Source organism: Erithacus rubecula (genome assembly GCF_903797595.1).
Source record: "Erithacus rubecula genome assembly, chromosome: 3".
In the NCBI taxonomy this organism is placed as follows: Eukaryota; Metazoa; Chordata; class Aves; order Passeriformes; family Muscicapidae; genus Erithacus; species Erithacus rubecula.
In genome coordinates, this window is record NC_136689.1 from 148,057,945 (window position 1) to 148,071,783 (window position 13,839).

The 13,839-nt window shown below is 45.3% G+C and overlaps 1 protein-coding gene across 23 annotated transcripts in view; it reads left to right on the forward strand.

The window, feature by feature from the left end:
- Positions 1-1,306: 1,306 nt before the first annotated feature.
- The window catches only part of MTSS1 (MTSS I-BAR domain containing 1), a 127,335-nt gene continuing 114,802 nt past the window's right edge, over positions 1,307-13,839 (forward strand). For 5 of the 23 annotated variants that reach the window (XM_079299812.1, XM_079299825.1, XM_079299832.1 and 2 more), the window contains exons 1-2: positions 1,308-1,727; positions 1,869-2,002. In XM_079299812.1, coding sequence (XP_079155938.1) covers positions 1,931-2,002 — 72 coding nt within the window. In that variant the 5' untranslated portion in view covers positions 1,308-1,727; positions 1,869-1,930. Of the gene's footprint in view, positions 1,728-1,836; positions 2,003-13,839 lie in introns of all 23 variants that reach the window. The other 18 variants (XM_079299819.1, XM_079299818.1, XM_079299830.1 and 15 more) reach the window with 7 other exon arrangements.

A 13,839-nucleotide genomic window follows, 5' to 3' on the forward strand; every position in this document is an offset into this window, starting at 1 on the left:
AGGTTAGCCAAGGCACTGTTTGCACTAAAACAAGGAGCATCCCAGAAATGGGGTGGCTGAAGAAAGCAAAGTAGGCCACCAGCATTCCGTGCTGGATTGCTGGCTGTGACTGTCCCACAGGAACGCTGTCACGCTGGTTATGCCACGGCACCTGGAGCTCGGCTGAGACGAGCAGGTGTCATTGTCAGGCTGCTGGGGACATTTGCTGGGCTCGTCTTTGGGAGCGAGGGTCATGCAGAGCGCCAAATGAATCGCCTGGTCAGACCCATGCGGGTCACAGCAGAGGGAATTGGCTGCCGCAGCCTGTGCTGCCAAGGCCCTGCTGGACACAGGGCACCGGTCCAGCCTTTCCCCTCGGAGATAAATTAACGCAGAGGATGCAATCCCTCATGTGCAGCTGCCTACGTACTGCTGAAATGAAGAAAAATGCGCTGGCACAGACACTGGCTCTTCTTGGGCAGAGTTTATAGGACACATTTTAATAACTCCAATTCCAAAATTTCTGCTGTTCATACACCACTGTGTGTATGAAAGACCCCTTGCACCTCTTTCAAGGTCTTATTCTTCCGTACATTCATGTTCATCCATGTTCCTGATTTTACAGCAGTTTCTTTCTAAAACACGTAGGAACACAGCCGGTGTCCCTCGGGGTGCGACTTCCCTGGGTGGAGCAGCAGCGGGAGCTTTGGAGCTCTGCACCGCAAACCAGCGGGCAGCGCTCCCCGGGCACCGGCGGGGCTCCGGGACCCTCAGCGTGCGCTGCCGTGAGCCGCCTCACACACTGTCAGCCCCGCCTGCCTGCCTGCGGAAACACAGGATTTAGACCACGGTATTTCGTAAAATTTGGCAGAGTTAATGTGCAAACTGAATTACTTTAAACCCCCACGTTTTACACAACCCACTCTCACAGTCTTGCTTATCGTCTGGCATTTGTGGGAGAGGATGAATGAGCAGCCTCACAGCTGCTGCCGGCTGCACTCCCCACGCTGCAGCTTTGCTGAGGGCTTTCAGCTCGGTATATCGGGGGGCTCAGGCTTGTCACCAGAAACGGTCGAATTTCGGCCATTTCGGCGAATGTCACCAGAATAAAACAGTTTATTCGCCGAATGCTAAACATGCAAGTCAGCTTCTGCCCTGAAAAACAGGACCGGGACCAGCGGACTCCTCGGGGCCGCCCCGTCGGCAGCGGGGCGCGAACCGCCGGCCCCCGGCGCCCCGGCCGCACGGGGCCAATCGGCGGCCGCGCCGGTGACGCGGCGGGGCGGGCGGGGCGCTCGGCGCGGGGCCGGGCGGGGGCGGGCGCTGCCGCCGCGGGAGCGGCACGGGCGGGCCGAGCGGGCTGTTCCCGGAGAGGGAGGACAGCGGGTCGGGTGCTTTGGCTGTAGTGTGGTCCGCTGGGGTTGCCAGAGACATCTCCAGGCTGCTCCACGAGGACCGGCTTGACGCTCGATCCCTTTTACAGGGATCAGTCTTTTCCCCCCTTGTTTTTTCGGGGTGCGCTTCGCCCAGCGCCGCGGGCGCCCGCTGCCCTGAGCGCTGCCGTGCCGGGAGGCGCGGGGGGCCGGGGCCGCGATGCGCAGAGATGGGGCCTGTGGCTGCGCCCGCATGGGCTCGTAGTGCCCGTTCGGCGCTGAGTGCCCGGGTGCCGGGGAGGTGCGTGTAGGAGAGCGGCGCCAGTAGCGCTGGATTTTATCCCGGTGTAGAGGTGCAGGCAGACAGGGGTTCAGGTGTGTTGGGGTGTGTTTTGTTTTTTTCCCCTCTCGTTGCCTATATCAGCTTCTTTGCCCCTTCCCCTCCTCAGTTTTTTTTTTTTTTAAATTTTTATTTTTGGGTGAGGTGGGAGCCCGGGGTGTCTGATTTTCCTTCAGCTGAGCAGTGCAGTTGCAGCGGTAGCGGTGAAATCCTGCTCCTGTGAGCTCGAACCAGGAAAATGGAGGCTGTGATAGAGAAGGAATGTAGTGCGCTCGGAGGGCTCTTCCAGACCATCATAAGCGACATGAAGGTAAGAAGCTGAGGGGTGTGGGGGAGCACAGGGGAGGGGAAGCGTCTTCCCACCTGGCCCGGCGAAACTTCGCCGCGGGCGGTGCAGCCGCATCGGCGCTGGTGGCGGCGCGACCGCCCCGGCGCTGAGGGGACGCTGCCCGGGGCTGGTCCGGCGGCACCGGCCTGGCAGAGGGCACCGGCCTGGCAGAGGGCACCGGCCTGGCAGAGGGCTCCCTGCCGTCACACCCAGCCTTTGGGGCTTGCCGGTGATTGCAGGACACCACCTCTCCCTCCTCCCCTCGTTTCTCTGTTTGTACTGCTCAAACGTGAAAGCTGTTATCTTGCACCAGGGTCAGCTATTTCCAAGCCTGCCTCTTTATTTTACAGATATTTTCGTTCTGCTGTTTTCTGCCCTGGTGCGGGCTGTCAGATCGGTAGCAGAATGAATGCAGCGGGGAGCGTGGTGCGGAGCAGCCGGGCACGGAGCATGTCAGCCGTGGGGTGGGGCTGGGAAGGGCAGTGTGAGCATTTCGGTGCCAAGCTGATGGGCGCGATGGAAACAAATCTCTGCCTGGAGATGCTCAGAAGTTGATGTGTGCTCGAATTAAAATTGCGGCTCAGTCGCTTATGTGGTATTATTTTTCACACTGTATATGCTCGTGGAGATGGCGTTTCCTTCTTTCTGTGAATGGATGCAAAGGTTTCAGGTTCCCGGGTCTCTCCACCAGAAACCTGACTGTGCTGATCCCGTCTCTGCCAAAGGGTCCCTTTGAGAGAGGCGCTCCCGCTCTATCCTTGGCAGCCAAGGGCGCTTCTGCAGGGTTTTCTTTGGGTGAGCGGGTGCCTCCCACCCTTCTCTCGTGAAAGTAAATAGCGTAAAAGCCTTGCTGTGTTCTGCCCGTCATGTCTCCCCCAAACCCCAGGCTCGAGGCGCCCAGCCTCCGGCACACGGCCGTACTGCAGAATACTGCAGTGTTCCCCTGGACAAGGGCAGCTTGTCTCCCTGCCAGGGCCGACTGGGAAGGATGCAGTTGTCGGGAGATGTTGAGGGACGTGTCAGATAATGGGGGATTGCCGTAATTTAAAGGCGGCAACCGTGCACGCTGTGCTTTTCCCAGCCGGGGCACGGGATTTCTCTGGGTGTTTTATTCCGTGCAGGGCTGGTGAGCAGCGAGGGAGAAAGAGCTGCCAGGTAGTATTGGAGGACAGGGTCTGCTCTAGGAGGGAGCCTGGCAGAGATGAATGGCTTCTAGTGTATTTTTTTGTTTGCACTAGAAGTTATTTTTTGGCAAGTGTTCATATGCACTTTCCTCTCAGCAGATCTTAGGAGACATTTAATTAAAAGCGTGGCTTGTCAAGAGCAGGCAGGTTGCAGAGATGTGGGGGAAGTCTGTGTATATCTGTCAAGACAATGCTGCAGACCTGGCAGTGATGGTTCTCAAGCTCTCAGCCCCCTTGGATTTTTAATAATGACTGCACTTTAAAACAGAAGAACCCCCCCCCCCAAAAAAAAAAAAAAACAAAGCAGAAAACTGTCACAAACCTGGAATCATTTTAGTGGTCAGTGCAGGGAACAGGCAGGAGATGTTCTGTTCCAGATGAAGTGTTGTTTTGGGTTTCATCACAGAGGGACACTGAGTGTGTTTATTATTTCCTTCTTTTCATAAGTGATGCATTTGGTTTTTCTTGCTCTTAAGCCAGTGGGCCTCTGTGTGGATTCATTTTTTTTCTCTTCTACACATTGCTACTTGCATGGGAATGCTGCTGATTGGAAAACATGTTGACATGAGCGTATGGAGATGGGCACAGGTGTGAATGTTTTTTTCTTAATGCTCCATAGTAGTGGAACCTGTTTTGTGAACTGGCAATTACTGAAGGGGAGGTTTGGAAGGAATCACTGCTGATCTTTAGCGGCATGGTAGTTGTTATGGTTAAAAAAAAAAATCTCCTCATTATTTAGCATGACTAGAACAAAGAATTTTTACCTGTAGTTCAATTTGATGCAGCTGATGCGGTACTACTGATGAGATGCACTAGGATTCTTTGTGAATTGTGCACAAAGGAGCACGACGATTTCTAAGAAGAAGTAGCTATTTTGTGATAGTTAACCAGAACCTTTCAACTAATCATACCTTTAGTAGTAAAGTGAAAATTAGCATTCGAAGTGCTGTTTCACGTAGTCAGATCTGTGTGGGCAGGCTTCTGGCAGGATCTTGGAGATGTTGCGTAGGGGTCTGCCCACGCATACCCAAGTGCACTATCTGTGCCTATTTCTCATTGCAGGCTGTGATCAAGGCCCCACATGCCCTGCAGTGCTGAGGGATTTGATGCAGCATCCGCCTTTTTTAAACTAAATGGTTCACAAGTTCTTTTATCATATGTGTTGCTCTACCTTAAACTTTGTTATAAAGATGGTGGGGTTAATCAACAGCTTAAATTACTCTGAAGTCTTGCCAGTGGATGCAGATGGGTACTGCAGCTGAGGTGATGAAGATATAGTACATGTGGACTGATTTTTCTCTTTGTTCACAGTAACACAGAACTGGCTCAGGTGTACCTGTTGTTAATTTTGAGCTCTGCCTGATCTTACCAAGGTTACAGAAACTGGAATTACAATTCTAAGCAATGTGATTGTTTCCATTTGTCTATGCATACTGTGTTAGATTTGAAACTTCATATAGCCAATATATGTCAGTGTGACTAACACATCACATTTTTTGACAGCAAGATTGTGTCTTGCTGGCTGAGGTCTTTTGAGTGACCTTTAATGTTTTCTCCATATACCCCAAATTTCTCTCCACCCTATACCAAAAGTACTTTTGTGGCTAATACACAATGAGATGTGCTCCAAAACAACACAGTGTAAAGCTAAGTGATTTGGAGAAATGACATTAATGAGTAAATGTAAGAACAGTTAATAAATGTCCCATTTGTGCTGCACATTATTGTACATCATAGAGTCACAGAATATTCTGAGTTGGAAGGAACTCACAAGGATCATTGAATCCAGCTCTTAGCACTGCACAGGACACCCCAACAATCCCACCAAGGGCCTGAGTGCTTTGTCCAAACGCTTCTTAAAATCTGTCAGGTTTTGTGCTGTGGCCACTTTCCTGTGGAACATTTTTCAGTACCCAAACACCCCCTGGTCAACAAACTTTTCCTGATGTTCAACCCAAACCTCCCCTGACACAGTTTCATGCTGTTCCCTCGAGTCCTGACACTGGTCACCAGAGGGAAGAGATCAGTGCCTGTCCCTCCACTTACCCTCATGAGGAAGCTGTAGACTGCAGTGAGGTCATCCCTCAGTCTCATCCAGGCTGAACAGAACATCTGGAACTTCAATCCCCTGACAAGGGAAGTCCATTTTTTCATGCCAAACAGGGGTCTGATTTGCTGAGTAATATGTTGGTGTACATGATGTCAGGGTTGTTTGTGTAAAGTCCACAATGGGAACTGTACTTGGCCGTTGTGCTCTAGAATTGGATTTCTGTGCTTTGAGATTTCAGGATCTGATTATGGAATCATGGGGGCATGTGTGCCCATACCATCCTTATTTTGATCCATTGTTACAGCCCTGATGTTTCCTACAATACATCACTGAGCATCTGGCACTTAAAATTTGTTACAGCCTTATGCAAGATCTTCTTCAAAGCAATCAAATTTTATAAAAACAAAAATATAGTGTGCGTGTCCCCTCAGAGGAGTAGTCCTGTGTGCTATGCACAGACGCTGTGTGACCTGTTTTTGAATGTGGCAAATTTTCTGTAGCTCCCTGTAGGGAGGGAGTATTTGATCTGAATGGTTTGTAACTCATTTCTTGCTATTGAGAAATGAGATGCTGCAATGTGCTGTTAATTTCAGTATCTCTTTTAGTGCAAAGGAAATCATTGCAGTTAATTTTTGGGAGGGCCTGTTGCAGATGGGTTTCAAAAGAACTTGTCTTCTCATGCAGAGCAGATTTTCTTTAATGCTTATTTTCCTTCTGAGTTCATTTTACATTCCTTTTAATCACCTTGTTCTCCACTATCCTGAAGAAAAAAAAACACCTCTGAAAACATTTAAATTGGCTGTGTTTGTAGCTCATCACTTGCTTGATAGTGTTTCTTTGGCTTTTAGCATTCTCTTTTATTTGTCTTGCCTCTTCTGCCAGTGTGTGTTTTGACAGAGCAGGGGTTTGCTGTGTATGCACAGCACCTGACACCTGCGGGGTGGGCATGTGAGGAAGATGAGTAATGATCAGTTGGATGAAGACAGGTTGTCTATGACTTCATTTATACCAAGTCAGAGGATTTACTAAATTTTTATGGGTCAGATGTATATTACCAATTAATCTCATTTATCTCCCTGCATGTGAAGGATGTGCAGGTATTGTCCTGAAACAAGGGTCCCAACCTTGTTGGGAACATGTGAGTTTTTGGAAAAAAATATGCCTTGTTTATATTTGTTTAGCTGAAAGTTTAATAAAATCAACGTTTTGTTTCTGACATTGACTTCTACTTTAATACTCTAGAGGAGGTGCTGGGACTCCTTAACTAGGCAGTGGTGCACCTTTTCTTTCAGCCATGCAAAGCTCTTGGTCAAAGCAGAAGACAGAGACAAACATACGGGCATGAAAAACCTTTATGTTTTTGCAGCCTCTTATCAGCATTTAGAAAGTGGCCTGTGAGAGGCAGCATTTTAATCTTGCTTTTGTAGAAGTTGGGACCAGGGGTAGCCACATCAAGGGTTGAGAGTTGTTTGTTAAGTAACCGTTTGCTTACAAGGAGATGGCCTTGTGATATTCACACAAATATATAAACAGAGGAAAAAATAGTTGATGGAACAAATAGAACTGCTGAGACAGTTACTACAGCAAGTACAGCTGCGAGTCCTCAGCATTTATGTTAATCCAGAGAACAGCACACATGTACCAGAGAACCTGGGCAAATTTATTTTACTGTGACATGTCGTGGTGCAACAGCTCTTCCCCAGCTGTGCTTTATTTGAAGCTTGAGATATTTGTGGATATTAGGAATGTTCAGTTGGATGATTTTAAAGGTTAGTTTCAATCCAGCTGTTAGGGATAATAACTACTGTAAGGAAAAACAAACGTGTCATGTGCTGGGGCTGGCAGTGTTTAACATCTTTGTTGGTGACATTGACAGTGGGATTGAGTGTTCCCTCAGCAAGTTTGCTGATGTCACCCAGATGGGTGGTGCAGTCACCATGATGGAGGGGAGCAGTGCCAGCCAGAGGGACTTGGACAGATTTGAGTGGCGGGTCTGTGTGAACTAGGGAAGACCTTATTGCACCTTGAGTACCAAAAGGGATGTGCAAGAGAGTTGGAGAAGGACTTTTGACTAGGGCATGTAGTGACAGGACGAGGGAGAGTGGCTTCAATAAAGAGGGCAGGATTAGATTAGATATAAGTAGGAATTTTTTTTTACTGTGTGTTGAGAACAGATTTTCCAGAGAAGTTGTGTTTACCCCTCCCTAGAAGAGTTCAAGTGCAGGTTGGATGGAGCCCTGATCCTGGTCTAGTGGAAGGTGTCCCTGCCCATAGCAGAGGGGTTAGAGTAGATGATCTGTAAGGCCCCTTCCAGTCCAAAGCATTCTGTGATTTACTGTGCAACAGACAGGTAGGTACAGGTTTGGAGAAGAAGCACACCTGCCATGTTGCACAGCATGTCTCTTACACAGCAGTCTGTAGGACAGCTGTCTGTTTCAAGCCTTGGAAACTGGTGTTTCTTCCCCTTCACAAAAGGTCTGAAATTAGTTAATTTGAAGCTTTTCTTCTCGCTTATTTTGTTCCTCAAAGATTTTACCACCGAGGTATTTGGAGCATAGTTGGCTGCTCTGATTTCTTACCCTTCTGCCTCCCAACAACCTGCTTGCTCAGGCAGTTGGTTTGTGTACACTGAAATTCTTGCCTTTTCCAAGCAGCTGCAATATCTTTCTGTAAACATCTTGGAGGGGGAGGGATTGACATGCAGCTAAGGCTGAAAGATGATGCAGGAAGAGAGACACTATATGCCTGCCTAGACACTGAGGTTCAAGCAATAGAGCATAGCTGGGAACATACTTAGTCACAAGTAGTTTATTTTTTAGGGACACATGCTTTCTTGATCCAAATACTCTTGTGTGACTGCTAACAATTTATACAACTGCTGAACATTTGCTGCATGAGTGTGTACGGGGCTGGCTTATCTTATGACATACCAGAACAAAGATTTTTAATATCTCTTAAGAGTACTCCTTTTGGACCTGGCAGGATGCCAAGAGCTGCACAATAAGAGTTGTGAGGTTCCTCCTAAGTGTGGAAGGAGTTGTGCAGTGCCGCATGAACACAATTGACTGAACAAATGTTGGAGAACAAGAAGTCTGTGTAATTACAGGCTTAGTGCTGGTTAATACCTAACAGAGGGTGATATTCAGTGGAGGTTGCTGTTTCCTTCTTGAGTTCTGAGTGTGCATGAACAGAACCTAAATCTTTTTAGAAAATACCTGAAAAGCTAATTTTTTGGTGATTTTTTTTTTTTGAAGTGTAGAAATAAAAAGAGTTGATGGAATATTCTTGTCAGTCTGTCAACAGCATCTTCTGCATAGCAGTCTATGTGTTTTCAACTTCTGAGGAACATTATTAAGGTTCCTAGTCTACCCAAAGACAGTGTGGTCTTGAAGATTCGCAGAGAGCAAAATAGGAACTATTCTAAAAAGGCTTTTTTGGTCTGCTTCAGAGTGTGCAAGGATGAACAGAGAAGTTTGAGTTAGTATCATAAAGAGGTTACTCTTCAGAATAAAGTAGTCTCTTTAGGCTACATATATAGAAATGAATTTTCCTCTTCGAGGGTACATTTTCAATTTGAAAATTATGTCTACCTTGATATTGTAAGATGCCAAGCACTGCTTTGTTTGCTGGGATCTATGCTGACCTTTAAGGACATTGATTGACTTCTTCCTGCTGGGCTGAGATAGCTTGAATGTCAAGATGTTTGGAAGGACTGGAGACAAAATGTCTGGTAGCTTTGTGGCTAAGACCATAGCAGCTTTCATCTTCAAAGTGCTCTGTGTGTGACTTGGCTCCAAAGAATGGCTCCCATTTTACAGAAAAGCAAGCTATGGCTGCAGGTTTAGTGACTTCTACTCCCTCCCCCTAGGACAAGAAGAAATTGGGTGCATGTACAACATGGAGTTAATGAGGGGATGAGCTCCCAGTGTAATAGGTTTCTCTTCTCACATACACACTACTTCGTTTTTACTGATTAAGACGTGTTGCTGTTCACCCTTGCGATAACCCAGTGTTTGCAGGCAGAAGAGATGGCATCTAAAAATGACTGATAAATTCTCAACAGAAGTGTCCTGAAATCCTCTCCTGTAACTGAAACTACAGAGCCTCACTCAGTTTTTAGTGGGGAAGCCTGACTGGGACATCTTAACCATGAGCTGGTTGATCAGGAGGAATTTGTGTCTTGTGGGGTTTTATGAGAGCTCTGTACTTCTCACTCTTCTGGTCAACAATTGTAAGTGATATGTAGTTGATTTGAATTCTAGGATGCCAGCTGGAGTACAGTTATCCTTTAACAAACCATTCTTGCAGGAATGAGCTTGTTTTGGTGTGCACGATACTACTGATGAGTGTGTAACTTGAGGCACTCGGTTCATGGTACAGAAAAGTTTACATTTGTCCTCATTTTGTCTTCCACATAAACTGCCACCATGCTTCTAATTCAAGCATGAGATGTATCTTTTTTTTTTTTTTTTTGCCACAAAAGTCACACGTGTGCTTTGTGATATCTCTGAAGCCCTCTGTGTAAAGGCATAATTTATTTGTAAATTTATTTTTGTAAATAAAGTTGTATTTGTGATGTCTCCTAAACATCCATGAGCAAATCAAGGGTCTCATTTGGAGCTTGAAAGGGATTATTTATCTTCTCATGAGTAAAATGGAAAGAAAGTAGCATGCATTAAGTATACTTGCACTTCACTGTCTGTCATGAGGCAAAGTTGAATAAGTATTAAAAACTTGGATACCTGGCTGCTGCCTTTCTCCCAGTAGATAATTTTCTGGTAAACTCAAGTGCTTGTTAGTAGTTTGGGTCCTGGAAATTGACTGCTGGTGAGATGGAGATTATGTTGAGTGGATGGTTGTAAATTAGGGTTTCTGCTTGCTTGGAAAGAAGTGGTGAGACCCCGGTGGTGTTGGTGGTATTACCAACACAGGGCTGTTGGCTTGAGGCTGTCCTGTGTAGGTATTAACTTGACTGACTGCCTCCTAATATTTTAATTACCCTCGTTTTGATCCAGCTGAAATATTGTGGGTTTAGAAAATAGCTGCTGAGTATGTACAGTGGCTGTTTAATGATTGAGTGGATGAAAGGCGGTATTGATGAGTCTCTGAGGAGAAATCTGCTATTCAGACTTGCAAACTTGTTCAGACCTGCAGTGAAGAATGTGGAACTAAATGCTTCCTCTGGAAGACTACTCAATGTCCAGCTTTTTTTGATGTGGCATGGGATAAAAGGTCTCTAGAAGCTGTGGCTAGTTGTTTCCCACTGCCCCCCCCCCCCCCCATGTCTTTTGAATAACTTCCTATGTTTGGAGAAGGAGAGACTGTATCTTTATGTATGATGTATTTTCTCACAGTATGAGTCTAACTTTTGTTTGCTAATTACCCAATCTTGGATTTAAACCATGAAGTGGCTGCTTTGGAGCTTAGTTTCTTCATCTTACAAACCACGAAACTGAACTGTGGACAGTAGAGATTTGATGTGGTCCCTATTGACATAGAGGGAGGCTCATGAGTTGGATTTGTAAGCTAGGATGAGTATTCATGGGTTCTTGCTGTACTGTAGGTTGGAATCACAACCATAGAACAGCTGGTATCCTCCACTGGGGATGTTTAAGCATGGCCTAATGCAGTGCAGGCATTATTATAATACAAATTAAAGACTCCAGAGCTCTGACAACAGAATAGTACCAGACTTAATAATCAGACTTACTGCCTCCCCCTCTAAATGGTTAGTGAGATCTAATAAATATGTGTGTTCTTGCAAAGTAGTGTTGCATTTCAGTGCTGCTGCTGAGGGAACTGGGCATTCTTCAGAGTTCTTCAGGTGGTTTGAGAATGTTTGAGTTTTTTACCCCAGTGGTGTGAATACTCTTTCCGGGACTTTTCTGGCTGGATTTTAGTCTTGATTTTTTTCATGTCATTATCTATTTTCTTTATTGTCCTAATGTACTATTTAAACAACAAACGAAACAGTTTTGAAAATACTAAACACCTGTTTCTGTGATTCATGGAAGAAATACCCAGTTGAGAGATTTTTAATAGCATATGAGGTATCTTCAGTAGTTTTGTTGCATATTTTTAAATGTTGTGATAATGTATTGCCTTGAAAAGAAAAGCTTGGCATGCCTGTTTATACTGTGCATGCTGTGGGAAACTAGTTTCTAATCCTGCCATTCCCTAAACAGGAGGCAGAAATAATAGAAGTAAATGTATGGATACAAGACTGTGATTTTAATTAGCTCTGCTTCTTTTCCTGAAGGATAGTTACTGGTTAATGACATCTTATTCTGATCTTTGATGTGCTTTTCCTTCTATCTGCACTATATATAATCTCTCAGACCCTGAGTCTGTACCTGTCTGCTCCTCTGTTCAGTAATGTGTGTGTTCAGCTCTTGCTGTGAAATCCTGGGAAGTTTGTGTCTTTTGCTGTTGATGCCTTTTCACTCCTGGCCCAGCACAAGTGGAGAGTTCTTTTTGCTGATGGAGCTAAGCTCAAACTTCCCCTATGCACAGCAGCACCTTTAGCTTAGACAGACAGATGGGATTTGAAGTCAGGTGGTCCCTTGCTTTGTCTTGTGGGAGTATTTCTGCAAGACCTCTATTCAAATGTGTTACTCTTCCTGAAAGAGTTCCAGTGAAAGCAAACTGCCTGACCTTTCAGAGTTGCCTGTTACCTGGTCTCATAGTTGAATGGGTCTGAATTAATCTGAAACTTCTCTGCTGAAGCCAAACTGATTGTTTCTTGTCCTGCACCACTGGAAAAGAGATGATGAACAGCATCAGACTATGGGATTCTCTTGAAATCAGGACTGGTACTTGGCTAACTGAATTCTCATTCTGAATATAAGAAATATGGAGTAGATAGGGTAGGTTTAGATTGGACACAAATTGATATATTTTACAGTGAAGGTGGTGATATTTTACAGTGAAGGTGGTGAGACAGTAAAGAAGGTTGCCCAGAAAAGTTGTGGATTGTCCATCATTGGAAATGTTCATATTCAGTTTGGCTGAGAATAACCTGATTTAGTAAACAGTATTTCTGCTCACAACAGGGAGCTTGGACTAGATGGTCGTTAAATGTCCCTTCTAACTTAAGGTGTTCTGTGATTCTGTGCATTTGAAATGAAGTAGGTAATACCAAAGGAGTAATGGAATAGGTTCTGTGTACACTTCTGTGTCATTATAAAGAGTGAAGTCTCTCTCCCCAGCAAAATTCCTCTTTCAATGTGTTGAAAGATTCGAGACTTTAGATGCAGCTTAGAAACATTTGTGAGATGGGCTCTTGATGTTTTTCAGAGTAGAGAGGCGAAGCCAACAAGCAGAGTTTGTTTGATGGAGAAGAGCAGTTATGAACTTCAGGCAAGATGATACTTATTCTGTGCTCACCTGTATGTTGCAAGACCTTTTATGACTTGCTAAGGGTCTAGGCAGTCCTATCCATGAGTCACAGACTTGGTTAAGTGAGTGGATTGTACAGGTTGTATTAGTGTTTGGTAGCATTTTGTAACTCTTGCAGTTCTGGCTGGCCAAGTGTTCTTTCACACAGTTGACTATTGATTCTTCTGGAAAAGAACAACTTCCAGTGCCAAATGCCAGATGTTACCTGAGAAGGGAAAAACTGGCTGTCAACCATTGTGTCTTCCAATGTGTTGAGGCATCTGTGGCTGGAACTTTCCTCCCCTCCCTCCCCCTTTTTTTTTTTTTCTTTCAGACTTTTATTGTTTTCCTGTCCTTTTCCCCTTCACTCTTTCCTGGTTTTGTCTGTTAAAGGACTCTGGAAAAGTGGTAGTCTCTCTGTGCAAACCATACTTGCTGATTGCCATTCGTTGTGTGTAACATCTGTGACCTTGTGTGTTGTTTAGCACAATAAGGTCTCTTTGCTGCTTGGAGGTAGTGTAGTGAATGCCACAGAAATGAGACATTCATAATAATCCTTGTGATTCTGTTATCTGGTAAAAATATAAAAAGAAATCTTTTGTTTCCAGCATAATTTACTTTGGCGGGGTAGGAGGACACATGGACAATCCAAGTTACAATTTCTGTTCCAAAAATAGATTTATGGCATTTGAATGTGTTGCTAGGGTGGGGAACTCTGTAACACTGTTGTGTGTTTGGGACTCAACTTTTTAGCTTATCATAGCTGAACAACAATACTGAGGTGGAGAAGTTCTGACTCCTGTAGCCTGTGTAGTTGGGTTTTTTTCTTTCCATTTCATTGAAGTTTTGCAGTTAGTCATTGCTAGTACTTTCCTGGAAGGCATACAACTCTTGGTTTGATAACCCTTGAGATAAAACCAAGGCGCTGCTCTTGCCTGGTTCCTTCCTCTGTTACCTCTCTAGCTGGAACAGCCAAAATCAGGTTTTGAGTTTGCTTTACTGGAGAGTACCTCCCTGTATTTCCCCCCCTGCCCCAGAAGTTCAGATGCATTGTTGCTGTTCGAATCTTGCTGAACAAGATTCCAAGCTGTTACTGCTGCCATTCTACTTGATGTCCCAGCAAAAGTTGGTAATGGGGCTGCAAAGCCTTTCTGATAAATGAAAGCACTTAGAACTACACTGTCAAGGGTTTTTTGAAGATGCAGTGA